This window comes from Sabethes cyaneus, chromosome 2 (assembly GCF_943734655.1).
Source record: "Sabethes cyaneus chromosome 2, idSabCyanKW18_F2, whole genome shotgun sequence".
Classification (NCBI taxonomy): domain Eukaryota; kingdom Metazoa; phylum Arthropoda; class Insecta; order Diptera; family Culicidae; genus Sabethes; species Sabethes cyaneus.
In genome coordinates, this window is record NC_071354.1 from 221,928,532 (window position 1) to 221,956,262 (window position 27,731).

Below are 27,731 nucleotides of genomic sequence, written 5' to 3' on the forward strand. Positions count from 1 at the left end.
TCTTGCACTTGCATTCGTACATTGAATTAGATCACCGTGAAATAGAGTAACTTGAAACAAATAACAATTAGGTATGAGTCATTTGCATTTTTCCATCGCTTCCATAATAAAGCTCAACAAATGGATTAATTTCATTGACTTCTGACTTCACGTACCACAAAAAATTGAATGAAATAACTTTTGATTTTGTTTTAGTCTATGTATTCATCACAAACTAGCCTAGAGTACAAACGCCATATGGTACAGTGAATCTGATGATAACAAACAACCTACTCATACGTCTTTGAATAATGATTTTTTCAAACACCAAAAAGAGAAAAGCAACGCAAAGCCAAAAACTAGCTGAGCGAGATGCGAGAATGAAAAAACAACCAGCTGATGTGATTAAAACCATCCATTCAGTCAGTCGCTAGAAGCCATTCCGGGACAGTGGTTTGTTAAAAATGGCTCAATCAATTAAAACAGACGCCTGCTTGAATATCACAACTCTCGATGCAAAGGATATCCGCTGGCCAACGTCGTTGGGAGCCCACGGATCAGATGCCATGGTATGTACCCACCTCCGCCCACCGGAAGCGTTGATCGAAATTTTAACCATTATTGATCCAATTGCAGCACACTGATCCGGATTATTCGTGTGTTTATGTTACGATCAATACAGCGGAAGGAACGTACGGTAATGGGCTTACCTTTACCTTAGGTGAGTGTTTTTCGGTTTTTCAGTCACTTTATTTCATTCATATGATTTTTCGATCTCCATCAGGGCGTGGAACGGATATAGTTTTACTGGCGGTTAAGGCAATGAAGTGCCACGTTGAAAATCGTACTACTGCTAGCATTTATGGGAATTTCGCTAGCTTTTGGCGCGACCTGACCAGTGAATCGCAACTTAGATGGGTGCGTACGTACAATAAGCGGATAGATACTTTCTAATTTGGGATTCTGGTTTGAAACGCACCCGTTTTTTGTTACTTTTTTACTTAGATCGGACCCGAAAAGGGAGTGACTCACCTCGCGGTGGCAGCAATTATTAACGCCCTTTGGGATCTGTGGGGTAAAATTCGCGGTGTGCCAGTATGGAAACTGCTAACCGATATGGAACCTGAGGTAAGTAGGAATGAATTGCTTACTGGTTTAAAAAATCAAAATAACGTCAGAGCGATCAATTCCAAAACATACATGAACGATTTTTCCGATAGTACCGATACCCCGGAGGGGGCATCAGCTATTGGCTTCAATATGCCCCACTTAATAACTCTTCCGAAGTGTTCAACAGATTCTGAGAAATGGTGGCCCTAGCTCCTCGTTCCTAGCCCTAGAACTTAACTGTAAAGTGGAAATGAGTGTTAGCAATGACGTGGAATTTAGTCTGCAACGATTCCCTTTCTCAACCATTGTTCGGGTGTAACTTGTTTGACCCGTTGGGTTGCTTCCCAAGGAACATTTGTGACTTTGGATCCCCTATTCGTGGGTGCTTTATGCTCCGTAGGAGGTGGAATCTCAGGGTCGGTTTAACGCATACTGCCACACGACGACAATATATGTAAGCCGCAGTGAACAGCTTCACGGTACGGGAGGGGAACTATCCCTAGACAACTCGCGATCACATGTGGCTACTTTCTTCGAACGGAATCTAATAAAAGGGAGGACTCAAAAGTCGCGAACGCTTTAATTCCAACCTGACTCGAAACCAGCGAGGATTGAAACCCCCTTTTATGGATTGCGATTAATGGAGAATATAATAAACGGTAAGGTAAATAAACAAAACAATATGTGGCCTATCTAGGCAAAGCACTAATTCCCTATGTGCAACCTTAATTCTACACTCTCACGGGTCTCTATTGCTCACCATACATCCCTTCGGAGAGGTAGAACGCGGATGCTGAAGGAATCGCTCGTCGTCAGATACTCGGGTAAGTTCAAGCACGAAGCAGCATGACTTAATTTCATATGTGGCTACAGGATACTGCTGGAATAGCAAGACAAGAACCCCAAAAGTCTCGCATTATGGCATTGCAGAAGATCTATCGCAATAGCGAGAAGGATTCGAGGCGGCAATGCCCAATTTTACCGGAGCGGTGGAGCGACCAAAGACTTTGTAGTGATGGGTCGAATACAGGATCGCGTGATAGACTAAAGGCGATCAACGAGAGAATGTGTTTGTTGAAGATAAAAGGCAGTTTTTTCAACTACACCATTATAAACGTGCTCCGACGTAGACCCGACGACGATAAGAGAGCGGTCTATTAGCAGCTGAAAGCCACGTGCGATAGCTGTTTGCCACGGAACATCCAGATCGTCGTCGGAGATATGAACGCTAAGGTCGGCAGGGAAAGGATGTATAAATATACCGTTGATCGGACCCCATACCTCACACCAACACAAACAATAACGGCCAGCGATGCATCAATTTTGCAACTTCCAGAGGTCTGGTAATCAGAAATACTTTCTTTCCCTACAAAGATATCCTCAAAATCACCTGGAATTCACCTGAGATCACGACCATTGAACCAAATGGACTATATTCTCAACGATAGATGGCCGGTTTTTCTCGAACATCATCAACATACGCTCCCCCTTCGGGGTACGAATATCACCTCGGATCATTACCTGGTAGCAGTGCACGTGCTATCGACTATCGACGGTATGTATCTCGGGAGAATGCCGCCCTCCTCGGCCTACTAAATGAAGCTCTAACTTCCTCTGTAGAGCTATAAGGTACTTTGACCATCGAAGGCAGATGGAGAAGGATTCGCTCGACTGTTAATGAGTGCTTAAAGTGACTGGTTTGACGGGAAATGTCAACGAATGATGGAGTGGAAAGGAAGAGCCAAGTATCGAAAAGCGCTGAATGAGTTGGTCATGATTCTGTGGAGAACAAAGCGCCAGAAAGAAGCCAGAGATCGCGAAGAGCTAGAACAACTATTCCGAGGTAATGAAGCGCGCCAGTTCTATGGGAAGGTGGACCAATCTAGTAAAGGACAGACTCCGAAGACTGATCTATGTAGGGACGAGATATCATAGAAGGAGGCGGAACGGAAGTTAACCTACGAGTGCCTACAAACGATAACAGCGTCCCAGTTCAGATCTCGAAGAGATCCGGCGAGATATCAGTCAGCTGAAAAATAATAGAACTGCCGGAAAGGACCGGATCCCAAAAGAACTCTATAAAACACGCAAGAAACCACTAGCATTTCACTGGACAATTTCACGGATTTGAGAACAGAAACGTCGCCTACAAGGTGCCCTCCCTGACTGATTTTGTTAAGTCAGCAATCCCCATTAGTAAAAGATTTCGAGAGGCGGGCGGGCTTTGTGGGGACTCGTGCTGCTACTGATCAAAAGTTCACTCTCCGACAAATCCTCCCAAAATGTCGGGAGTACAATGTCTCCACGCATATTTTCGTGGATTTCTGGGCGGCATACGATACAGTCGAGCGCAAACAGCTATGGCAGATAATGTACAGTTTTTCAGATAAACTGTACGCGGCTTATCAAAGCTAACCTGGAGCGATTGATGTGCTACGTGAGTGTTTCGGGGGCACTCTCGGGTCCTTTCGAATAGTGCAGAGGGTTGCGGAGGGGATGGACTGCCCTATATGCCATTTAACATCGTTATTGAAGGTGTGATACGACCAACAGGCATCCAAAAGAGAGGAACTCCTAGCATTCGCGGACAGTCTTGAGTTCATTACTAGAAACGGTGGAATAGCGGAAGCAATCGGAAGCTAGGATTGGGTATAACCCAATCAATGCGTCAAAAACCAAATATATAGTAGGAAGAGACTGCAAAGAAAGCAGAAAGCGATCGTCTTCCGCAAACAGTGTTTATTGTCGGCGATCAACTGGATCCTTCCGCAAGAAGTCAACTAAACACTCAGAAATAGAGGGGCCAGACGCGCTAGATGGCTCGACCAGGTTAAAGCCGATTTGCTTGAGTCGAGACGCTCAACGAATTGGCAACAAGTGGCCCTAAACCGAGTACAGTAGTATAGAAATTCTAGGTCCAACACGAGCCACCCCGGTTCCATACTGCTAGAAGTAGGAAGGAAAGTTACCCGAGCCCTCCATTTTAATGGTGCGTTCACAATAAGGCGAGACTTTTTCTGACAACGGTACCAATTTCGTTGGTACCAGTTGGCTGTTATACGACTACGCTACAATGTTCACCGGCTCTCACAGGAGTGGTCGTTCAACCTACCGTTCGGGCCTGGCATGGGTGACGTGTGGGAACGCATGGTGCGAAACGTGAAACAGACCATGGAAGTTCTCGACGACGGACGATGTCTTACCGACAAACCCCTGTTAACTGTATTGGCGGAAGTAGAAAGATTCATAAAGTCTCGTATACTTACCTACTAGGCCCAAAACTCCGGGATTGGGAAGCTCCAAGGCCGAATCACCTTATTTTCGGCAAATGATACGCGATAGCGTTGATTGGCAAAGAACTTTCCAAGCGAATGAGCGGATGTTTCAGGAAGACGGGACGAGTCAGAAAGCATTTTGATTTTGTATTCCGATCGACGTGTAACGTGTATAATGGCATACAGTATGATTCTGATCGCAGTGAAGTTACTGATCGGAACGAGACCGACACAATTTTGTCGAGTAACTCGACTGAGTCATCCGCTCTACTCCTAGGTCTATGACTCAGCTCTACTCCAATGTGAAACCATGACGCTCCACTCATACACGATTAGGATTGGTCCTATATTCCCTAGGGGCATATATGTTTCTTAAGTGAGCCATCCATATTTTATCGGTTTTAATGGTTTCAGCTGTCTTATTTGTATCGAGAAGAATGTTGAATTTCAATTGTTATGCAGCAAGGCAGCATAAGTGATTATTAGCTAGTTTTACAGTGTTTTTAGTCTAAGGCTTTGCTACACCCGTCAGTTTTCGGCCTAAACAACAGTTCCGATATTCATCTTACTAAGAATGTACCATTTATTTCCTCATCGATCATATTTTACAATGTTTGCTTAAGCTAATAAGTTTCAGATGTTTAGTCAGATACATTTTTTCCTCATAACCAGCTAAAGTTAATGATAACGCAGTATTGACCTAGTCTTCTGTGTGATTTTGTCTGTCGACCGCCGCCGCCGCCTAGAGGAGGCTACAGTTCTCGATTTATCTCCTGTGATTCTAACCAGGTCACGATTTTTCGGTTTGCATTTTAATCAGTACTTTTTTCTTAATGCAAACTTTACGTTTAACACCCCTGAGCCATTAGCTTTAATTAAGCTGCTTGGTGCGGAAGTGCAGCTTCTTGTTTTTTATTTTGTTACTAAAATGATAATAATTCGATTTGATGTAATATTACATTATACGACCTCTCAACAGTACATTAAACCAACAAAATTTATCTTTATTTTCTCTGATTTGTAACGTTAACGATATTATTGTTGTTTTATGTTCAATATTCCACACTAATTTTGTTAGTCGGTTACTCGTAGAAGAAACTTCCGTTCAAACGATTCGTCCGATGGTTTTGTAAGATTTGTGAAACAGTATAAAAGCAAATGCGGTAATTCAAAACTAATGACACTAAAATTAGAAAACTCATGTTTAAAATTAAATTACTAGCACTCTGGCTCCTGCTCCATCTCGAGGTCATCTTCTTCCTCTTCGTCGTCTTCGTCCCTGTCCGCTTGATTCGGAGGCCGATCGCCCGCCGGTGGCTGTTGTGACATTGAGCTATTGTTTCGATTCGAAGGTTTTAAACAGGCCGGACCGGCAGACGTACGCGGAAAGCGGGCTAGCAGACGTTCCAGTCGCAGAAATTTGATGGAAACCAACCGATTGTCGAACCACCAGCCGTTGATTTCGTCATGAACGATGCCTGCATCTTTGGCGGTAGCACAACGCACGTAAACGCAGCAACTGTTTCGGTCTAGTTGAATATCGTAGATCTTGCACCGTGTGCCAACCTTCTCCAGAATGGCATCCTGAACAATCGTCTTCAGGTTAGGATCGTTCACTTCGTATTTGTCGAACATTTGTCGAATTTTCAGGCAAGGTGTTGGCGGGTCCGGAATTTTGTTGGTGTTGTCGAAGGCAGGACTTTGCCATTTCTTTGCTCCTCCCGGATTCGATCGGCTGCCCGCAACGGTTGACAAAGACGCGGCCGGTGCCGCGTCTATCCAGCGCATGATCTTGAAATCTTCGCCTCCTCGGCTGCCCACTTCGAACTGAATTCGACTTTCATTCTGCTCGAGAAATTGCAGTGCTTCCACCCAAGCCCATTCTAGCTTCTTGCGGTTATCGTGCGAAATCAACCGATCGCGTAGGTGATTAACTACAATGGCACCGCCTTCGTCGGATGATTCGCTTCCACCACCAGAAGTTGCCGCTTGACTTACAGCTTGAATAATATCATTTATCAACATGTTCACCTGATCCTTGCGTTTCTGCTTGACGTATAGAACGAACTTCAGGAAATAATGAAATAGATATGTGACAATTCCGATCAGCCCAAGCACGCCAACAATCACGAAAAACGTGTGAAACTTATTGTACAGCATGCAGCTAAACGGAAGCTTCGGATTCAGAATGGCGAAATAGTTGCTCATTGTGGATCGTTTCTTCAACACTTCCTCGAAACCGATCTCATTGCCGTCCTGATCGCAGTGATTTATCCTCCACTGCGGATTGCGATCAATCAAATATTCCATGGTGTGCAAATGCCGGGTAAGCTGCGGTATCAGCGTCGATGGATTGTGCTTTTTAGCCAACTTCAGAACCTCGTCGGCACTCATCACGTACGGTGCACTGGAATCGACACACTTACTGTGCTCCACCTGACGTTTCAGTTCCGCACCAACAAGTTTGAGCATTTCCAGTGCCGGTTCAAGTTCCGATTGTGTGACGCATCGGCTGGTATCAGCCGAAATGCTTTCGCAAAGGTCGTATCTGAAAGAAAACAGCAAAGCATTAGATTAAACAGTCTATTTAGCTAGTGTTTCTGTTTTTCAACGTTACCTGGTGTCAATTGAAGTAAGCGCGCTTTCAATGTCCGTACTAATGGTCATATACATGAACGCCACAACTACCAAAAAGGCAACAAACAGGCACAGTAGCGCGCATGGAATAAACGTTTGCTTAAAACCGTAATGTTCGTCCAGCTTGGTAATAAGGTTTCCCAAAGCCACTCGCAGCGGAATCTGCGGAGGTTCCGGACTCGGTTGAGCATGGGTTACAATGTCGTTCTCGTTGAAACCGTTCCCGCCGCCAGCGTCGCTGTGATTTGCCGAATGCCGACCACCATAGCTGTATCGGCTGCGGAAATGATTCCCGCTGATTGGTGCTCCGCTGTGATTCAAGCTGAGATTGCTTCCGCTGCTTATGGCGCTTCCGATGGCGTTGTTGAAGTTTTCGTGCGAAACAGTTTCGCCGCGTAGCTGCAAAAGCCGCTTGGTGTATTCGCTGATGAAGGGAGAGTCCGAAGCACTGCCATTCGAGCTGTGCGAGTCATTCATTAACCTGCTCGACGGGGCATTCAAGGCGGTCAAAGAGCTACCGTGGCTGTTCCCAGTAGCTCGGTAACCAGTGCCGGTAACCGAAGCAACAGCAGCCGGGTTTGTGCTGGTTAGAACTGAGCTTGCCGGAAGTCTCGGCGGAGTTGAAAAGGTACTGGTTGTGGTGCGACGAAACAGTGCACTGGCCGCAGAGGGTGAGTTGGCTAAAATAATAAAAATCAAATTAAAACTCGATGTTTTTCTACTTGATTCTGACTGGTAATAACATAACGAGACCTTTCAGGGGCATTTCTGGATGCCGGAACTGCCAAAAAAAAACACGGAAACGCCAAAAATGATATAAAATAAGGTTGGATAATCTTTGATGAAGGTTTGCGAAGAGGAAACTTAATAAATTGAATAGACCTTTGGCGCACCGAAAGGTCAACTGAGTTCAGAGTTCAGACATTAGACAACCCAAATTATACATAATTTCACTGTTTACGCCTGACAATTTCGTGATAAGGTCGTTTGTACTAAACAAAATCGACCGGGCCTTATTGACAGCAGAAACAAAACATTCGAATAACAAAATGAAGCTTATCGCTGCTGATAATTTTTATAGATATTAAACTCACCGTACAAATGTGCCGACTTCTTCAAACCGCTGGAGTAGCTCTCGTCCTTGCTGTCGTTGATGATGACCGGCGAAATATACACGGAACTCTTGCCCGAACCGGGTGAAATCGATTTGTTGTGAGTGTTATTGTTGTTGTTGAACAGTAAGCTGCTGTTCGAAGCGGGCGAATGATTTCCGGCCCGTTTGCCGGTAGGCCGACTTGCCGGTGGGGGCATCGTCGTTCTTGCACTGGAAGCACCGGAAGTCGTTGCCCGCCGGGTTCCGGTGCGCCTTTCTCCGTCGGATTCTTCACCGGACGAGTAACGCGTCGCGTAACTTGTCTCACGACGAAGCTTCCCCTTCTCATTATCCATGAGATTGCGGAGCTTTTTTATCAACAGCTTACGAGTATGACTTGTGACGGGCAAATTCTGAAAGCCATACTGCATCAACCGCAGCCGAAGTTCATCGTCGGACAGCAACTCCAGATTGTCCATCCGGCCCGTCATATTGGTGCCTGATCCTTCTTGCTACTCAACGTGTTTCACTTTCAAAACAAGAAATCTTTTTCCGTCGATGATTCAAAAGCAAAAACTCGAACAACACACAATCACAAACTCAGGTCAAATTCCTACTGGTGGCGCCTCGCACGCTGTAGATATGTAACCGGGGCCGTATTTACTTACGGCTTGTTCCCACGCACACGGCGCTTGTTTTTGAGCAGCCCGTGAATCCGTCGCCGGTTAGTGTTGGCAGTTCTACGGAGTAAAACCAATCAAAATAACAATATTATCAAATCATTCCATTCCAAATTTCTTAACTTTCACTGAGTCTAAAGTTGCAAAAGGATATGTTTCTACAATCGCCATAAATCACTTGAATTATTTAATATTATTCAATGCACAATTTATAGTCGTCAGTTACGCAAACCGAAAAGCAAGCAGCACTGACATTCTGAAGCACATCACCTTTAACGCACACACACACACACACACACGGAACACGAACCCTGATCGGGCTCGTTCCCCCGTCCCGCCAACACCCGCTAGACACCTTTCACATTCAAAACGAGCGCTTCTTTGCTTCTTGCCGCTAGCCGCTTGCTTGTGACGCTTCACCCATAAGCAACAATTTTGCCCGACCGACCGAACTCAAATCTCAAACTCGAACTGGAAAGGGGTCAACACTCACAGGAAAGTATTACAATTTCCCCGTTGTTTCGTCTGTTTCATGGCGCATTGCGACTGGATATTTATTCCACACTAACAACTGCACACGGGGGAAACGATTTGAATATTTCACAAAGCCGAATCGGCTGAAAATTTCACAGTTTTCCACCGGAATTCAAACGATCACAACACACTGCTAGTACGCGATTTGACGAAGTGAAAATTTCAAGTATCTCGAACTGTCAAACAGCGTGAGCGTGTGATTCATGAAAGGGCGAATCGGCCGATACACGTTCGTTGAAAGTTAGTCAAGAATGGTAATTCATCACGAGGGGTGCGACGCGCCTGGGTATACTCGGGTTGAATTTGACAATGAACAGCTAAATATTTGAAGATAGAATTAACAAAAGGGCGAATGTCGCAAGCGTAAACAAACCGAGTGAGGGTTGGTTTTCCTAAGCTGGCAAAAAATAACTCTCACCCGTTTTATTTACATTGGCGACATTCGCCCTTTTGTTAATTCTATCTAGATTTGAAATTGGACTCAAATATGGGGCAATTTTTGCTTTCTCGGTTTTACATTTTACTTTAAATTGAATTAGGAATTCAAATGGTGCGATTGGGCACAAAATAAGAACTGTTGTTGGACATGAAATTGTATCTGAGACTGGCTGGATCTACCTAGGGTATCCAACCTATTTTGGACCTCATCTGCAGCTATACATACAATTTGGACACTTCCAGTTGATTTTGCTGTAAGTGTCCAAATTATGTACAGCTGCTGATGGGGTCTAAGATACATTGGTTACCCAACTTTGTTAATATGTTAATTAACTCATTGCAAAAACAGCGGCTATACGAATGCGACTGCACAGCTTCGCCTCGAGGAATTATTTTGTTCAATAATAAATTTTTAAAAGGCCCCAGACTTTCAAGCCGAGATGAAGTGATTACTTGGGACATTTTACATTTACAAGTCAATATAAATCATATCTTGTTTGCTTTTTTTGGGTTGATTTCAAGATGTGGAACCTAATTTTGCACGTGATGACCGTGAGTTAATGAAGTGGGAAGCTGTAAACGAAACGCAACACGCAGTGGCAAAGATGCAACTAACATTAATGTTAACAATTTACTTATTTTTTGTTTAGGAACTGGTATCCGTCATTGATTTCCGTTATATTAGCGATGTGCTTACCCCAGAAGAAGCAATCAATATCCTAAAAACAAGTCAACATAACCGACAAACACGAATCGATGAGCTCATCGCTAAAGGATATCCAGCCTATACTACTCAAGTCGGTAAGGTTGCATTTTGTAACACAAAAAAATTGTATTAGTGGCACCCGGGTAATATAACATTCCTTCCAGGATGGCTTGGCTATAGTGACGATCAAATTCGAACATTGTGTCGCAAATATCTGGGTGCAGGGTTTACGGCTTTTAAAATCAAAGTAGGCCAAAATGTTGACAACGACATTAAAAGATGTAAACTTGTACGAGAGGAAATTGGTTGGACTAACAAGCTGGTAACTATTCCCATTGATAAATTCGAAAAATTAAAAATTCTGTTATTCTGTCATTTTCCAATAAAAAACAAAGTTCTAATTTTTTGTACACAGCAATAATTTTTGAACTTAGATTAAAATATCTGAAGAAGGTTTCCACGGTGGTGGAACATGAACTTTTAAAGTAAAGTTTGCATTCAAAAGTCAGTGAACAACGCACGCACGAAATTTCAAAAAATGCTGAAGCGCTTCGTCCCAAATCTCGTACGATAATTTTGAAAATTCTTTTTGCACTTTGTTTCGCAAGATTCTGTTGATTTGAATGACCTACTCGCTCTGTTCACAGATGGTGGATGCCAATCAAATATGGGATGTAAACGAGGCTGTCGAATGGATGCAGCATTTGAAGGAATTCCAACTGCTCTGGATTGAAGAACCAACCTCACCGGATGATGTTTTGGGACACAAAAAAATTGCTGACGCATTGAGGTTGTTTCGTTTCTTGTTGGATGATTTACGATTATTTACGATAAACATTGAATAATTTCACAGAGAACATGGAATCGGTGTAGCTACTGGGGAAATGTGTTGTAATCGAGTGATGTTTAAACAGTTTCTGCAAGCCGGGGCCCTCGATTTCTGCCAAATAGATTCCGCTAGAATTGGCGGGGTTAACGAAATTTTGGCCGTGTATTTAATGGCGAAAAAATTTAACGGTAAATTATTGACCTATTCTCATACTACTTACGCATGTATTATTTCGAACAAATCCTGTCCTATTTTCAGTAAAAGTATGTCCCCACGCTGGTGGTGTCGGTCTTTGTGAGATGGTACAACATTTGCAACTTTGGGATTACACATCCGTTTCGTGTACGATGGCGGATCGATTGATCGAGTTCGTTGACCAGCAGCATGAGCAATTCGTTCAACCGGCCGTAATCAACGATGCCGCACGTTATGTGGCTCCTGCTCTGCCTGGTTATTCGACGGAGTTGAAAGCGGAAGCTATTGCAATGTTTGAGTATCCAAATGGCACTGAGTGGAAGCGGATGTTCGCCGATGGAACTTTCCAGGAGAAAGATTATTAACTGTTTGCTGGTATATTATAACAACAGATACAAAGGTTTAAGTAATGTTTCTTTAAGATGGACTAAATTGTGACAAGAGTTTAACCAGTTTGAAATAAAATACGTAAAATATAAATTGAAATTGTTTTTCCTTGTTTGAGTAACAACAATTTGGGTACAAAACTTGCCAAAATGTCAACTTCCTGTGTGCGACGGATAATTTAATTTTTTTAAATTGCTGGCAACTTTGTACGGGGCTTGAAATATTTCAATTGTCAATCATTCGGAGTGCGCGCGAATAATTTTGCTTGAGATTATTTACGTGCTTCTCGGGTCAGATGCATTGCGGTTTGGATTCTATATTTATTCTGTTTGCGCGTTAATATCCCGGAATTTAACTAAAAAAATATAGTTCAAATCTTCCCAAAATGCCTTTCAAGCGATCTGATATGCGATTTGGCCATATCGCAGGCAATACGAATGTGGTTTTCCAAGCGGACGGCAGGTGCGTACATAGAGATATCTCTAAAAATTTTCTAAACAGATTGCAATGCCTATTCGGGTGTTTTCAGGAAGATCATCAGTGCAGGCAACGACGGTGACCTTCGCATTTGGGATGGATTCACCGACGATGATGCAATTTCAACCTGTGTAGCAGAAAATGTTTGGGCCATGCTCCAGTACGAAAATCGGTTGCTAATTGCTAATGATTTAAACATGGTTCAAGCGTTCAAATATCCGGAATTTGAAAAAGACGGAATAGAGTTTCGGTTCACTGCGATCGTGACGTGTGTCGTACGAAACGAGAAATACATCGCTGCTGGTTCCGAAGATGGTACGGTCAAAGTTAAGCCCACAGACCGAGAAGAGTTTGAACTGAACGGACTAGAAGGACCTGTCCTTAGTATGTCTTTAAGCCCAAATGATAAACTAGCGGCTACCTGTGGTGATGGTAAGCTGAGAGTTTGGAATTTGAAAACCAAGGAGCTCGTTAAAACAATTGATGATTTTCGGAAGATAAAAACTTTTGAAAAAAATATTTACTTTGGTAAGAGGTGAATGTAATGTAATAAAATAGTTGTTATAATGGAATAATTTTTTTTTAGGAAATCCAACCTTTGAGCCAGTGCAAGGCAAAGTAATGGCCTATCCGAAAGGTGGCAAGATTGTAGTTCTTAAAACGTCGTCTTGGGAAGAGCAAAAGATCCTCGAACATCCGGAAATTTCATCGGATTTTACCATTTGTGCCTTTTCGCCGCTTGGTGACTTTCTAGCTGCCGGAACAGACAAAGGAGAAATGGCTATATGGGATTACTATACTGGTAAAACACTAACAGGAGAAGTGGGATCGATTTTTCCCTACGCGGTTGTTGGGTTGGCGTGGAACCCGAATAATAGTGGCGAAATAGTAATTTGTGACGACCAGGGACAAATAGGAAACATAAACGACATCGCTCCTGACGTAGCAGAAGATGAGAATGATTTAATGGAAATGGCAGAAAAGGAGGCTGAAGACGATGATATGGACATTGCTGAAATGTATTCCAAACGTAAGTAAATTTTCACTTCATGGAGTCTTGGAGTATTATAAATGGTAGAAATATTTTAGATGTTGCTGAAGAAAAAATAGTTCATGATGATTCAGATGATGATGATGAGAATTGCATCTCGATTAACAAGGTGAAAAGCCAGTATACGACACATGACGACGATGACTTGGTTAGCAAGCTTCTGGGAAATGCTGAAGAGGCTGGCTCTCAGCGAAGCGGTGACGATGATGACAGGCGATCTGTGATGAGCGAGCGTGCGGCTGTAAAATCGTTTCCTATGCAGGATTACTTCCAATCGGGATCAACACCGGATTATTTGGAGCATCGTTATTTGATTTATAATCATGTGGGAATTGTACGGGGTCACAAGGACGACAAGGAAAATTCGATCGAAGTAGAATTTCATGATTCTCAAAAGCATCATGGTATTCACTTGAACAATTATCTGAATCATACCATGGCAGGATTGAGCGAAACTGTTCTAGCCATGGCGTGCACCTCTGATGTGGAAGAAAAAGGAAGTAAACTGGTTTGCATTAATCTGGTGGCGTTCGGAAACCGAGAATGGAGTTACTCTATGCCTGGAACAGAAGGAATCGTTGGGGTTGTTGCATCGGATAAAATCGTTGTTGTGGCGACAGATACTCGACTACTTCGAATATTCACAGTTAGAGGTACTCAACGAGAAATTATATCCGTTCCGGGGCCGCTTGTCTCGATGGCAGCCTTTGGAGATCACGTTTTGGTGGCATATCATCGCTCCCCGCCCAATGAAGACCAGCAGATCAATTTGATGCTAATAACGTGTGTCAAATTCAAATTACGCTGCCGTGACATTCCAGTGCCGCTGTCCCCTCGATCAGAAATCCGTTGGCTGGGTTACTCAGACAAGGGCTCACCCGTGGTTTATGATTCTGCCGGCATTATGCGTTTGTATCACGCATCAGCCAATTTCTGGTTTCCCATATTGGATGCCGAGCAGCACAGAGTTGGCGCATCGGACAGTCTCTTTATCGTAAAAGTATCTGAATCGGCACAGCAGGCTCAATTGATTGTATGTCGTGGGGCTAAATTCCCGCTGACCAACCCGAGACCCATTCCAATGAACGCCAACTTCCAGCATCCGATGTGCGAGATGGATTCCGAGAAGGGGACTCTGGAGGATGAGCTAGTTCGAAGCATTTACCTTAAAGGTGATGAAGCTGATAAAATTCTTAAGGAAACTGCAGTCAAGCTGTTTGCTGTAAGTGCCATGCCACTTTTTGGAATTGATTTGTAATGTAAATAAATTTTGTTTTAGCTTGCATGTCGCTCGGAAATGGAACAACGAGCGAAGGAGTTGATTGAAACTATCGGATCGAGCCAGCTGATTCCAATTGTGATCAAATATGCAAGCAAAATTAAACGGTTCCACTTGGCGGATAGTTTGGCTCCATTGCTGCCGACCTTCCAAGAACAGGTGAGTGATTAGTTTCATAAAGTTAATGCATTTTTATTAACCAGTGCAATTGGATTACTGTCTTCTGAAAGCAAAACCACCTTTACCGGTTTATTTCTGAAACATTTCGTCGATTTTCCCCTCGGAAATAAAAATAAAACAGTTCTGTCGATAAAGTAGAGCATTTGAAATGCTATGGTGGAGTGATGAATTGTCGGCACTGAAAGGGGAACTCCAATTCATTCGCCAATTTAACTAACTTTATTCTATTTGAAAATGGCACTGTTTCAACTTAGAACTACGTTTTGGCTTACTATATTGGGGTGCATTTTAGAAGTACGAAAACTGAACTTGTAACGAAAAGTGGTTATGTTTTGCACGCTTACAACTCAGCCATTTTTCCATGGATTTAAGAGATATTTGCTCTAATCGATCAGAAATTGTGGTTGATATAGAGAATATAACAAAAAAATTATCGAGTAACTATTGAAATAAACATAAACATCGGGCACTGGCAAGAATGAATGAATCAGCTAATCACATGTAAACACGGTTTTACTTTCAGGCCCGGTTTGATAATCTTGTATAGGTACCTGTGATCTAATTTACTTCGATTCTAGGAAAAAATGACAGAATTTTTACTTCCCAACTGGTTGGGAATTGTTTATTTCGATAAAAGCTAGACAAATGTAATGGCTTGCAGATATATAAAATTTTGTAAAAGTGCAAAATTATCTCTCCCCTTCGATGGATTTTATCATTTGAACATTGAACCTTGATGAATCCCTGAAAGTAAAGCACAACCATCTCTTCCATTCAACCGATTTTATCGATATACTCTAAGAATTTGTTTAAAAATGATGTCTTGTACGGAAACATGGTGACGTGATGCAGAGATTTTCAGTGTAGAGTAGAACGGATCACGATTTTTGTCAAACCGAGAAGGGAATCTCCCTTGACGTTTAAGGCCGTTGTGAGATTATTGCCCTTTTATCATTTTTCAACGATTTTTTGTCACTTTTTGGACTCGTGGCATTTTTGGTGGCTTTTGATGGCATCTGTAGTCTTTTCTGGCCTTTTTAGTCATCTTTTTATTGCCTCTTTATCACCATTTTTGCATCTATTTAAAGTCGTTTGGTCATTTCTTGTCTGTCTTTCATTGTATTTTGTCGTTTTTCGTTTTTGAGTTTTCGCCGCCTCTTCGTCGCGTATTTACTGTCTTTTCGTCGTTATTTTGGCGTCGTTTCATCATCTTATTGTTTTTTCGACGCCTTTTCGCCGTCTTATTTATATTAGACCAACCTCGTGTTTTTAGTCTTGACCTTGAAATACGGTCAAGCATATATATTAATATTTTTTGAAACGGTGGTTCTACAATTCTGGCATTAGTTTTCAGAAAGTCGCATAATGCATGCAAAAGGGTTGATTATGCGACCTTTTGAAAACTAAAGTTAGAATTTATTAAGGGACTGTAGCGGAAAGTAATGAAATTTTTTTTCTGCTCGGTCGGTGGTTTCTACAGTAGACGGTGGAAGAGGCACAATTTGTGTCTAAAAATAACCCAACCAGATACGTCGCTACCTTAATAAGGGGGTTATGCAGTCTTCTTTTGTGCAGGGACTCTGTGGTTCAAAGGTACATGGGTGTTGTGGGTTTGAATCAGACTATAATTTCAGATTATAGCTTAGTTCGATCCATGCACCTTCCAGCATTGGACAAAAGGTAGAAGTCACAACGACTACTTGTTAAGCTTAGCTATTAATAACATATTTGGGGGACTCCGGGAACTCCTAGAGAAGTCAATAACACAATGTGGATATACCACATTAATAAAATAATAATTGATAATAAAACCATGTCTAAGTACTAAATTTGTGTTACATGGATCTATTTTAAAAGTTTTAGTATGATTTAAGATGTCGTAGAATGAGTTTTTGTTCATGTTCGAAACTGGTCATTTCCTAGGCTGCCGTGAATCGCATATCAGTCCCATTTTCTATAGAGTTTCCTATATAAATGGGACTGTTATGCGATTCACGGCAGTAGGAGTTCCCGGAGTCCCCCAAACATGTCCAAATATAATCAAAACTGACCGTAGATAGCAGATTTAGCTTCCATTGATCTAGTTATTGAATTCTAGAATGATATAAGGTATCGCACGATAAATTTTTGTTCAAAGACCAAACTGGTCTCTTGTCTGGGTGTCCCCGGAACTTGTCCAGATATAACCAACGTGGTGCTAGGTAGGTAATACTGGCTGTGATTTACGTTCATTTTGGAAGTGTCATTGAAGATTTTTATTTACTTTATATGAGGAATCTGCCCCTTAAAACCTAAAAAAGTCGTAACTCCAAAATTTGCCTGATTTTTTCAAAAATTGACTCAGAGGTGCAGGATATCCTATGGCAATATGCATATGGTAATAAAAACCAACTGGCATTTGGACTTTTTTTATTTTTTAATAAGGCCATTACAAATATTTAAAAAAGTTTTTGTCCCTGTGTTGGGCCACTGAAGGGGGCGGGGCGAAAAAAAACAAAGAGAATTTTTTAATCGAGTAAAAAAAAAAAATGGATTTTAGGCATTTTTACTTAAAGTTTAAACGTGAAAATCAAATCTATTCTTGATTTTAATAAATACGTTATTTTCCATGCAAAAATCTACGAACAAGAAGACAAAAACGAATGAAAATTTTTTTGACCAAGTTTCGGAAATTCCACTGTTTGAACAAATGGAAGTTCGTACTAGAACGTACTATTTCGTACTAGAAGCGTTAACTCAACTCGTACGCTCATTTTTCGAGTTTTTCAGGCTGTAGCCTGAAGCTGAGTAAACACCCTGTTAGATGAACCGTGAGCACCGTGAGTCATCTTACGAACACACAATCCATATATGTACCCTAAGCTACAAATAAACACACGAACTTGTTTTTTACTTGTTCTTCTTTTTCATAATGCGTTCGAGCTGCTATTATTGGTCTCTTTATTCGCTGCCCTCCATCACCTTCGATAGCTCAGTTGGTAGAGCGGTGGACTGTAGATGTTGAAAGTTAAGCAAAAGGCAGTAATCCATAGGTCACTGGTTCAAATCCGGTTCGAAGGATTGTGATTTTTTTTTATTCTATTTTTTCAACTCAACTTTTTGTTACCTGTACCATAGGAAAAAGAGGAAGAGAAACAGGAGCTGGAGGCGGCACGGGAGAATGCTGCTATGGTCAGTGAGCTGGAACATATCAACGTCGAGGCGGTAACTAAGAAAGACATTACACCGAAAATTGTAAGTAGTTTTTTTGATTGATTAGTTGATTTAAATTTTTGCTAAAGGGACTTCAATTTATAGAAACCATTGCCCATGATGTCGCGCAAGAATAATCCATTTCGAAAAAATGATAGTGGTTCAAGTACTAATCGATCCTCCGGGGGAAACCCTTTGGGTCACTTAACGGGCAAAGCAATCGGCTATGAATCTCCGAGAACCAATGAGAACGCCACTACCGAACCGGCTTCGACATCCGAGGAGAATAACGAGAATGTACCTAAGAACAGTAATGGTACGCCGACCGGCCTAAAATTTATGCCCTGGTTCGAGAGTAACAAGGAACAGCTGAAGCAGGAAAATCCGGATGCTAGCGATGCGGAGCTAACCAAAATCGGAATGAGACAATTCAAGACTCTGCACGGCTCGTCGTCGCTGCCGCGAGTTTCCAGCGAGAAACGGAAACTAGACGACGGAGAAAGGGGCGAGTCCGGTGTGGCCAAGCTGGCGAAATTCGGCTTCACAAAGGCAAGCTAGAGTAGAGAGACTGTGTTTATTTTTACTTTTGTAATTGTTTAATTCACGTTAAAAAGTAGGTACATTTATAAACGATTATTTCGGAAAGGACACAATGAGAGCGAAATAATTAATTATCCGAAGTAGTACTGCTACAGTGCTCTCGCTGGGATGGGGTCGCACAATTAATGGTTTTGTGGTTCGGCGTGGGGAAAATGGTTTCTTGTAAATTCGTTCGAAAGAAAATGATGATTGACAGGCGACAGAAGGGCATGTGACAGATTGAGAAAAGCCGCACTCAGTGCGGTTTATTTCAAGTTGTGGACACTTTTTATTAACCGTATTTTACAGAGGTTTGCATTGAAATGAATTTATTTTACAAGGGCGAAACAATTGAACAACGTGTTGATTTGGAATTGAAAGCGTTTCGAATTGGTGTGAAATTGACAGCACTTTATGGATCTGTTAAATGTTTTTTACGAACCGCAAGCTGTATTATCATTCAAGTATTTCCACATAATATAATTGTCGAAACATCATTTTTGCGGAGCAATAACTGATATAAACACATAATTAAATAGCAAAACAATTCAAACCATAGGTACATCGTGGTTAATTATTGTAACTTATTTCGTCCTTGTGTTCCATTAATTTTAAACACAATGCACCGTGCAATGTAGGATGGATGTGACTGCATCCTCTATATTTAAATTAACAATTCAAACTCCACCTTGCAAATCGGCAAATCGGTTTGGTGGGAAACAGGAATTCAATTGCTTTCCACGGTTTCATGCAGTTTCACCCTCACTGAAGTGACAAACACACGAGAGACGCCCATAAATGCAGGCAGCACCGCACCGCGCCGTACCACAGAGGCCAAGAGAGGCTCCTTCTCTCCCTTACCTTTTCATTCCGATCGTTTGATGCGATTGATGTCGCATTGCTACAATGCTTGAGATTGCTGCCTGCCTTACATATATGTATATTCTATTGTCGATCGTCCTCTGCTCGAGGAGGGATTGTCGATTCTACCGTAATTATGTTGCTCGTATTGCAGTATGCTTCTAAGCATAAACCGGGGGAAACATTTTCCTCAAAAGATTTTCATTAGTTGTTTTTATCGTGAGGGGAAACGTACCTTTTGCAAAAAAAGTTACTCTTGCACGATTACAAAGCAATTAATCCGCATTCGATGCACGTGAGTGACAAATATTGTTTTGACCTTTTTCCCGTGGAATTGAGCTTCTATTTTCCCAACCTGACTCCCAGAAGAATTATTGAATGTGAAACCCGGAAAACGTTTAGATTCCCAAGAGAACCGAACTGACTTTCTGGTTGTTCTGGTTTGGTGCGTGAGAAACTTGCATAATCATTCGAAACTTGCAAACCAAAATTCCCAAAAAAAAATCCACTAATTTAATTAACTTGATCAAATCAATCGCGTTCGGTATCTGTCAGATACCGTGCGCTGGTACAAGCCAGAAACAGATTTGCACTTAATTGGGGTTGGCCGCTAACAAGCCCTCCTTTAATTAATGGTTTGCCGCAGCAGGAATAATTGCATCATCACCTTCCATTCATTGCAGCTTCCACAGAGGACAATCGGGAATGCGTGATATCCCTTTGCGATGTTTTGTTTGCAACTTTTTAAAGTCATACCACTTATCACGCACGTGGTTTCGGTCGTCGCTGGCGCTGCCTTGCTGGTTCGTTCGCTCGATTCTAGCAGATGGCTGTATTGATGGCAAAATTGACTTTGAAAATTTGTGCGAAACAGTTGCCACAGTTTGTGAATCCCCGTTTAAAGCAACTGACAATGACGTAAAAATGGGAGTGAATTTGTTTTGGCTCATTGAATGGCTTTTGTCTGTATGGTCAAGCGATAACGACCGGCCGTTGGCCGGTCACAAGATCCACTTGAAAGGCTTTTAATTTTGAGCAACAGAAGAAGCGGTCACTCGGCTATTATTGTTTTGCAGCAAATTTTCAAGTGATGCTGGATGTATGGTTAATTCAATTTGGCAAAGTCAATTAAGCGTCGGAAAAGGGGGCCAAGAATGTTTATTGGTTTATCTCTCCTCTGCGGAAGGTTACTTTTAACAGTATGAATAAGAATAAGTTGCCATAACATATACAGTTCTTCGTTTCGGTCAATCAAACTCATCGACAGCTGTACAATCGTGTTGTGTGCGAGCATATGGCTGCGGAAATGCAAATCAGGGGGAAAGAGTTACCATGTAGGATTCCCTTTCATATTCTCGGATTCTCATCCAAGCGCACGAAATTAAATTTTCTCCTCCACTCAATCATCAGTTTATCAATTTCGCATCGAGGGCAACCGCTTATGCTTTCCACTCAACAGTCACACTTATTGATTCATGTTCCGACCGTTCATCATTCCAGGAAGTCTTCAAATACTATTTTCGATTCATAATTGATTATCCCTCATCCCGATGAAAAAAAAAATGGAACGTTCCTGATGAAGGGTTCAGTTGACTTCCTACGATCGGTCAGTTGATTGGCTGAACGCAATGCGACAGATTTGCTGGATAAAGCCGTTACAAGTTGTTTTGCTGCCCTCCGATGTTTTAGTAATCAATATTCGCCCAATCATCGTCCGATGAATTCCGATCAATTGTGAAGCCGTGTGCCAGCGGAATACCAAATTCATCGAGATGCATCATCAATCATGGTTATCTTCAAAAAGAGCTGAGGTGGTGGTTAAATTTTATGTTTGCGACTTGCTAACATGACATGCTGTTTTCGTTACCCGTTGATCGAATGTGGCACACTTTTTTTCATTGAAAGGATAAAAATGATAAATAAAAATCCTTGTCAGTGTCAACGTTTAATTCATTGATAATTTAGATGGTTCCGGTTAATAACTCTTTAAAAGTATGTTTTCTAAAACCTGACTGTTCAATATAGTTTCTAGACGAAATTTCATTAAAATGGCTTGTTGGTCACTTGTGAATTTAAGTACATTCAAAAATAAACTTTGAGGATGAATAGTCACCATACGTATATAAATATATTCTGGCATCTAAAGTGTTGAAAAATGCAAAAGATAAAAATTCTATTTAACGTTTTCTCACAGCAAAATTTTGAGAAATGAACTTGCTTATTTCGAGATTGTTTTTGTGCTAATTTTGTGCATTCGGTAAGAAAAATCTAAGAAGCCAAGGTCAAAGGATCAAAGGTCAGATTTTTATGAAATTATATTTTCGGGCTTGTGGATTTATTATTGCAAACGATAGGTATTGAAAAAATTGGATAACTCCCATTTTTCCACGCAACTCCGAGAGAAATTTTCCGATTTTCTCGTGCATTTCTTGTTGCAAAAGTTTATAACTCTTGAATCAATTATTATCGAACAAATATTTTTTCATGAAAATGCGATCAAAAATCTGGCAAATATATCAGATGAAAAAGTTTTCAAAAAATTTTCACGACTGTCAAAAAAAAACACCAAAGATAAGTCAAAAAGAAAAACCATGTTCTGATTCTTACGGAATTTTTTTTTGCCGTCCTTAAACGAAACCCGTTGAACAAGGTTTCTCCAGTTAACTCTGCTGTGGGATACCGCTCTCCAATTCCTCGGACACCGAGTACTCTCCGTCAGATCTCGCTCCACCTGGTCTAACCATCTTGCTCGCTGTGCACCTGGTCGTCTTGATCCTATCGGATTTGAGGCAAACGCTATCTTTGCAGGGTAGTTGTCCGGCATTTTTGCAACATGTCCTGCCCATCGTATCCGACCAACTTTAGCCACCTTTTGGATACTGGGTTCGGGTGACCCACATCAAATTGCATCACGTAAAAACGCTGTAGAAAATTACCTAGTTGACTGATCCTTTTCAAGCTTTCAGATAATAAAATATAACCCATTAGTAAGATATTTATATTTATTTTATTCAACTTAAATACCATGACCGTATGCTCGCGCATTACGCTTAACTCCACTCATAAGGTTCTGTACAACATCTGGCTACAGCTTTTTCCGTACGGAAACCTACTTTTTCTTCATATCTTTCTCAGATTTGACCGCCTTGGGATGCTTCCGCAGTGTCTGCTTCATAATAGCATAGTATTTCGCGATGGGCCTTAGTTCCGTTGCGTTGGGGAGGTTCAGGTCCTTAGATACGAATGTGACCGCGTTGTCTTCGTACCACTTCAGGACATCTTTTGAATAGTGGCACAAGCTAGATCTGGCCAGAACATCGTAGAGCCCGTGTGTTGCTTCAACAGAGGAATCAGTCGCTTCTGTAGACACTCCTTGAGGTAGATCTGCTCGTTTATACTCCCGATAGTAACTGAGCAGATCGCTCTTTCAAAGTTTATGCTTCCTTACTTCCTCCGGAACATCAAACTTGTGCTGGGCGGAGAAGAATAGTAGCCCCGTAAGCTGCCGGAAGTCCCCCTTGACGTAAGTCTCATCATCCATGATGAGACAATCAGGCCTTGTCAGCATTTGGGTTTACAGTTTCCGGCCCCGTGACTTTCCCACCGTATTTTGCCGTTCGTTCAGATTTGGAGCCTTCTGCCCTTTGTACGTATGCAGTCCCTCCCGGTCCTTGGCTCTCTGAACGAAAGACTTGGACAGATTCAACCGTCTGGTCACATCGCTGACCGAAGCATTCCTAATTGGGATTCCGCTTAAACGCTTTCACGACACGCTTGTGATCCTGATCACTAAACCAAACCAAACATCCATTCGGACCGCATTTCTCTTTCCGTTCGATGTTGAGAGTTTCGTAGTAATTCTGAGTTTCTGAGTTGTTTCCCCAATGTCCCGATCAGAGAGTTGAGGATTTTCCATGTGCTTTTCCAAAATGAATTCGCGACGTTGCTTTTCGGGTGACGGCATTTTTACCAGTTTTCACAAAACTGACAGCGGTAAAAATACAGTGTAAACAATATACTCCAAACTATTTCTATCCAAAGTTTCAAGAGTAAACACCTAATGGGTAATTTTCTACAATCTATTTTCCGTGATGCAATTTGACGTGGTCGGCTGTTCAATGAAGTTAACCACGTGTTTGATTTTACCATTTGTAGAACTAGGTTTAAGAACGAAATTTCAAAATTAAGGTAAGATATGTACTGCCTTGCTCGAAGACTTACAGTAAATAAATAAATAAAAATGTTACGTACAATACCACATTATAGCAGTATTGGTTCCCCCGTGCTTATTTATATCGGATCGGATTTTCACGCTTCGGCAAGTGTTGCAGAAATGTCGCGAATACAACGTGCCCACGCATCATTTATTCATCGACTTCAAATCGGCGTATGACACGATCGATCGAGATCAGCTATGGCAGATTATGCACTACTACGGATTTCCGGATAAACTAACGCGATTGGTCAAGGCGACGATGGATCGAGTAATGTGTGTTGTACGAGTATCAGGGGCAGTCTCGAGTCCCTTTGAAGCTCGAAGAGGGTTACGGCAAGGTGATGGGCTTTCATGTTCGCTGTTCAACATCGCTTTGGAGGGTGTGATAAGAAGAGCGGGGATAGACACGAGTGGCACGATATTCACGAAGTCCGTCCAGATTCTTGGTTTTGCTGACGCCGTTGACATCATTACACGTACCTTTGAGAGGATGGCGGAAATGTACATCGGACTGAAAGCTGAAGCCAAGCGGATTGGACTTGTCATTGATATATCGAAAACAAAATACATGAAAGGAAGAGGTTCTAGAGAAGTGAATGCTGACGTCCCTCCCCGGATTCATTTAGACGGTGATGAAATCGAGGAGGTAGAAGAGTTCGTGTATCTGGGCTCACTGGTTACCGCAGACAACAACACCAGCAAAGAAATACAAAGACGCATTATGGCAGGAAATCGTGCCTACTTTGGACTCCGTAGGACGCTGTGATCGAACAGAATTCGCCAGGCTAACAATCTATAAGACGCTGATTAAACCGGTAGTCCTCTACGGCCATGAGACTTGGACTATGCTCGTGGAGGACCAACGCGCCCTTAGTGTTTTCGAACAGAAGGTGTTGCGCACCATCTCCGGCGGAGCGCAGATGGAAGACGGAACGTGAAGGAGGTGAACGAACCATGAATTGCATCAGCTGCTTACTTACTTACTTATGTGTCCATGTCCGCCGGTCCGGCAGAACAAAGCGTCCATCGGATGAAGTCAAAATCTCCACTGCTGACGGCTACCCGCCATGGATTTTACCTGTCGCCAGGACAGGTTCACGTCTACAGCCCGGATGTCGTTGGCCAAGCTCCGTCGCCATGAGCCACTGGGTCTGCCTCTTCTACGCTGTCCTTGTGGATTCCAGTCGAGTGCTTTTCTCAAACTTCGTTCACTCCTTTCCTTAAGGTGCGTCCGATCCACTTCCACCTGCGTTCACGAATTTGTGTGGCTATCGGCCGTTGATGACCCCGACGATGGAGTTCCTCATTGGGTATCAAGTTATCAAGCCACCAGGCACGAATGATGTATCGCAAGCACCGGTTAATGAATACCTGCAGTTTTTGCGTTGTCTCCGCTGAGACGCACCACGTTTCGAAGGCGAACAGCAGTACGGATTTCACGTTTGAATTAAAGATTCGGGTTTTCGTACGTAGAGTGATCTGGTTTGAGCGCCAAATGTTTCGCAGACCTGCAAAGACACCCCTGGCCTTCCTGATCCGTGTGGCTATATCAGTCTTGGTACCACCATCGGGCGTTGCTTGGCTACCAAGATATTGAAAGGCGTCTACCTGCTCAACTTGTTGTCCGCTACTGTGAAGTTGGTGGAATTGTCAGTGTTCACTACCATTGACTTAGTTTTCGCTACATTGACTGTGAGACCTGCTGCCTGGGAGCTCTCGGAGAGGTCGTCTAACTTGCTCTGCATATCATTTCGGCGTTGTGCGAGCAAGACAATGTCGTCGGCTAGGTTGAAGTCAATTAGCTGCTCCATCGTTAGAGGATTCCATGGCAATCCTCGATTTGGTCTACTGTCAATTGCTCCAACTAACATCTCATCCATAACGATGAGAAACAGAAGCTGTGATAAAATGCAGCCCTGCCTCACCTCAGCAATAACCCTTATGGGGTCGGACAAGACGCCGTCGTGCGAAACCTTCCACGAGAACGCCTCGTACTGAGCCTCGATGAGATGGACTAGCTTATCTGGAACTCCTCTACGCCTAAGTGCGCCCCAGATGTTTTCGTGGTTGAGTCGGTCGAACGCCTTTTCGAAGTCAACGAACACCAGCAGAAGAGAGTCCTGGAATTCGTTGATCTGCTCCAATATAATGCGGAGCGTTGTGATATGGTCTACACATGATCGGCCAGCACGGAATCCAGCTTGCTGCCGCCGGAGAGTAGCGTCGATCTTCTCCTGGATCCGGTTGAGGATTACCTTACAGAGTACTTCGAGAGTAATACAGAGCAACGTGATGCCACGCCAGTTACCGCATTCCGTTAGGTCTCCTTTCTTAGGGACTTTCACCAATATGCCCTGCATCCAGTCCACCGGAAAAGTTGCGGTTTCCCAAATATTGCTGAAAAGCTGATGCATCATCTGGGCTGACAAAGATGGGTCAGCTTTGAGCATTTCGGCTGAAATACGATCTATCCCTGGTGCTCTATTGGATTTCATACTCTTGATGGCTGCTACAATTTCATCCAGCGATGGCGCCTCCGAGTTGATGCGATTAATTCGACGAACTGTAGGCGTCATACGCTGCTGGTTTTGTTGGTCTCTGACATTTGAAACTCGGAAGAGTTGTTCAAAATGTTTGGTCCTTCGCTTAAGCTGTTCTGTACGGTCACTCAATAGCTGACCAGCTCTGTCCTTTAGCGGCATCTTTGCATTCATCCTGGCACCTCTAAGGTGGCGAGAAATATCAACAAACGGATATCACCATTAGCGACGGCGGTTTCTCCTTGTTCGGCTAGGGAGTTAGTCCAGGCTCTCTTGTCCCGCCTACAAGCACGTTTAACAGTCCTCTCCAGTTCGACGCATCGTTGACGGGCAGCTGTCTTAGTCGATCTGGTTCGCGCTCGCTCAATGCCGGCTTTTGCCTCTCTCCGTTCGTCGATCTTCCTCCATGTTTTATCCGAAATCCACTCCCTCCGCCCGCTGCGCGCTTTGCCGAGGGTTTCATCACTGGTCGTGATGAAGGCGTTCTTGATGCCGGTCCATTGCTGTTCGACGGTTCCACCAGATGGCAACTCCGAGGCTCGAGATTCAAGTTGTTCAACAAAGGCTCTTTTCACCTCAGGATTCTCCAATCGGCGGACGTCGTAGCGGCACCCAACTTTCTCCTCCCGTCGTTGGACACGTGCGACGCGCAGACGTATCTCAGCGATAACAAGATGATGGTCGGATGCAATATCAGCGCTGCGTATGTTGCGTACATCAAGAAGGCTCAGATGCAGATGTGGTCGATTTAGTTTTCTGTTCGGTCGTCGCGGGAAACCCATGTGACTTTATGTACTGGTCAATGGGGGAAGAGCGATCCACCAATGACCATGTTGTTATTAGCACAGCATTCTGTAAACAGTTCCACGTTTTCGCTCATCTCTCCTAGGCCATGGCGTCCTATGACGCGTTCTAGGTCCGCGTTGTTTGAGCCAATCTTCGTGTTGAAGTTGCCCATGTGAATTTGGTTGTCCCCCTTCGGGATTCTCTCAACCACGCTGTTCAGCTGGCTGTAAAAACTTTCTTTCTCCTGCAGGTCGGCAGCATCTGTTTGCGCATAGCACTAGATTGCTGTAAGGTTCCTAACCCGTGTTCTGAATCTGGCAACGATTATTCGTTCATTTATCGGTTCCCACTTCATCAGGGCCGCATGTGCCCCTGGGCTCAGTAGGAATCCAACTCCTCTTTCTCGAGTAGCATTTTCACCTCGTATGCCAGAGTAGAGCAACACTTGCCCGGATGAGGTCCTGTGTTCGCCAGTACGCCAGAGCCAGCACGCCCTGCTGGGCAAGGGTCAGTATATTCCATGTTCCGATATTCGTGTCCGTGTTTTCATGCTAAAGGTCGTTGCCAATAATCCAGAGAGATTTCTTCTTTCTTTTTCGGTAACTTTTTTGTGTTCCGGTACAGTAGGCTGTTAAGCTAAGGTCCTTATCCCGCTGATGGGGCTGCCATCTTAATGTGGGCGGTAGCCACTGTGCCCCCTTCCTGTT

At 43.0% G+C, this 27,731-nt stretch overlaps 3 protein-coding genes and 1 non-coding gene across 4 annotated transcripts; 3 read left to right on the forward strand and 1 right to left on the reverse strand.

Moving 5' to 3' along the window:
* Nucleotides 1–434: 434 nt before the first annotated feature.
* LOC128737925 (mitochondrial enolase superfamily member 1-like) lies at nucleotides 435–11,914 on the forward strand. Its single transcript, XM_053832701.1, has 9 exons — nucleotides 435–548; nucleotides 616–700; nucleotides 764–897; nucleotides 985–1,107; nucleotides 10,397–10,547; nucleotides 10,617–10,774; nucleotides 11,100–11,242; nucleotides 11,306–11,469; nucleotides 11,540–11,914. Exons 1-9 carry the CDS (start codon nucleotides 444–446, stop codon nucleotides 11,839–11,841), a joined length of 1,365 nt encoding a protein of 454 aa, XP_053688676.1. The 5' UTR covers nucleotides 435–443; the 3' UTR covers nucleotides 11,842–11,914.
* Nucleotides 4,935–9,439, reverse strand: LOC128737924 (inner nuclear membrane protein Man1). The gene is made up of 4 exons (XM_053832700.1): nucleotides 9,268–9,439; nucleotides 8,096–8,834; nucleotides 6,982–7,681; nucleotides 4,935–6,912 (listed from the first exon to the last, which is right to left on the reverse strand). The coding sequence occupies exons 2-4, from the start codon at nucleotides 8,583–8,585 to the stop codon at nucleotides 5,583–5,585; spliced, it is 2,520 nt and encodes an 839-aa protein (XP_053688675.1). The 5' UTR covers nucleotides 8,586–8,834; nucleotides 9,268–9,439; the 3' UTR covers nucleotides 4,935–5,582.
* A 319-nt stretch (nucleotides 11,915–12,233) lies between the features above and the next one.
* Nucleotides 12,234–18,600, forward strand: LOC128736687 (WD repeat and HMG-box DNA-binding protein 1). Its single transcript, XM_053831175.1, has 7 exons — nucleotides 12,234–12,325; nucleotides 12,393–12,868; nucleotides 12,927–13,370; nucleotides 13,430–14,613; nucleotides 14,671–14,829; nucleotides 17,968–18,084; nucleotides 18,148–18,600. Exons 1-7 carry the CDS (start codon nucleotides 12,249–12,251, stop codon nucleotides 18,598–18,600), a joined length of 2,910 nt encoding a protein of 969 aa, XP_053687150.1. The 5' UTR covers nucleotides 12,234–12,248.
* Trnay-gua (transfer RNA tyrosine (anticodon GUA)) lies at nucleotides 17,811–17,910 on the forward strand. Its single transcript has 2 exons — nucleotides 17,811–17,847; nucleotides 17,875–17,910. It is a non-coding gene; the product is annotated as a tRNA-Tyr (tRNA).
* Nucleotides 18,601–27,731: the final 9,131 nt, after the last annotated feature.

Bases quoted from the DNA above. Each gene is read 5' to 3' on its own strand.
- LOC128737925 (XM_053832701.1), top strand. From the start codon at position 444: ATGGCTCAATCAATTAAAACAGACGCCTGCTTGAATATCACAACTCTC. The intron at 701-763 runs GTGAGTGTTTTT...GATCTCCATCAG, and splicing joins TGGGCTTACCTTTACCTTAG to GGCGTGGAACGGATATAGTT. The intron at 10,548-10,616 runs GTAAGGTTGCAT...CATTCCTTCCAG, and splicing joins AGCCTATACTACTCAAGTCG to GATGGCTTGGCTATAGTGAC.
- LOC128737924 (XM_053832700.1), bottom strand. From the start codon at position 8,585: ATGACGGGCCGGATGGACAATCTGGAGTTGCTGTCCGACGATGAACTT. The intron at 7,682-8,095 runs GTGAGTTTAATA...TTATTATTTTAG, and splicing joins GAAGTCGGCACATTTGTACG to CCAACTCACCCTCTGCGGCC. The intron at 6,913-6,981 runs GTAACGTTGAAA...GTTTTCTTTCAG, and splicing joins CTTACTTCAATTGACACCAG to ATACGACCTTTGCGAAAGCA.
- LOC128736687 (XM_053831175.1), top strand. From the start codon at position 12,249: ATGCCTTTCAAGCGATCTGATATGCGATTTGGCCATATCGCAGGCAAT. The intron at 13,371-13,429 runs GTAAGTAAATTT...GAAATATTTTAG, and splicing joins TGCTGAAATGTATTCCAAAC to ATGTTGCTGAAGAAAAAATA. The intron at 14,830-17,967 runs GTGAGTGATTAG...CCTGTACCATAG, and splicing joins TGCCGACCTTCCAAGAACAG to GAAAAAGAGGAAGAGAAACA.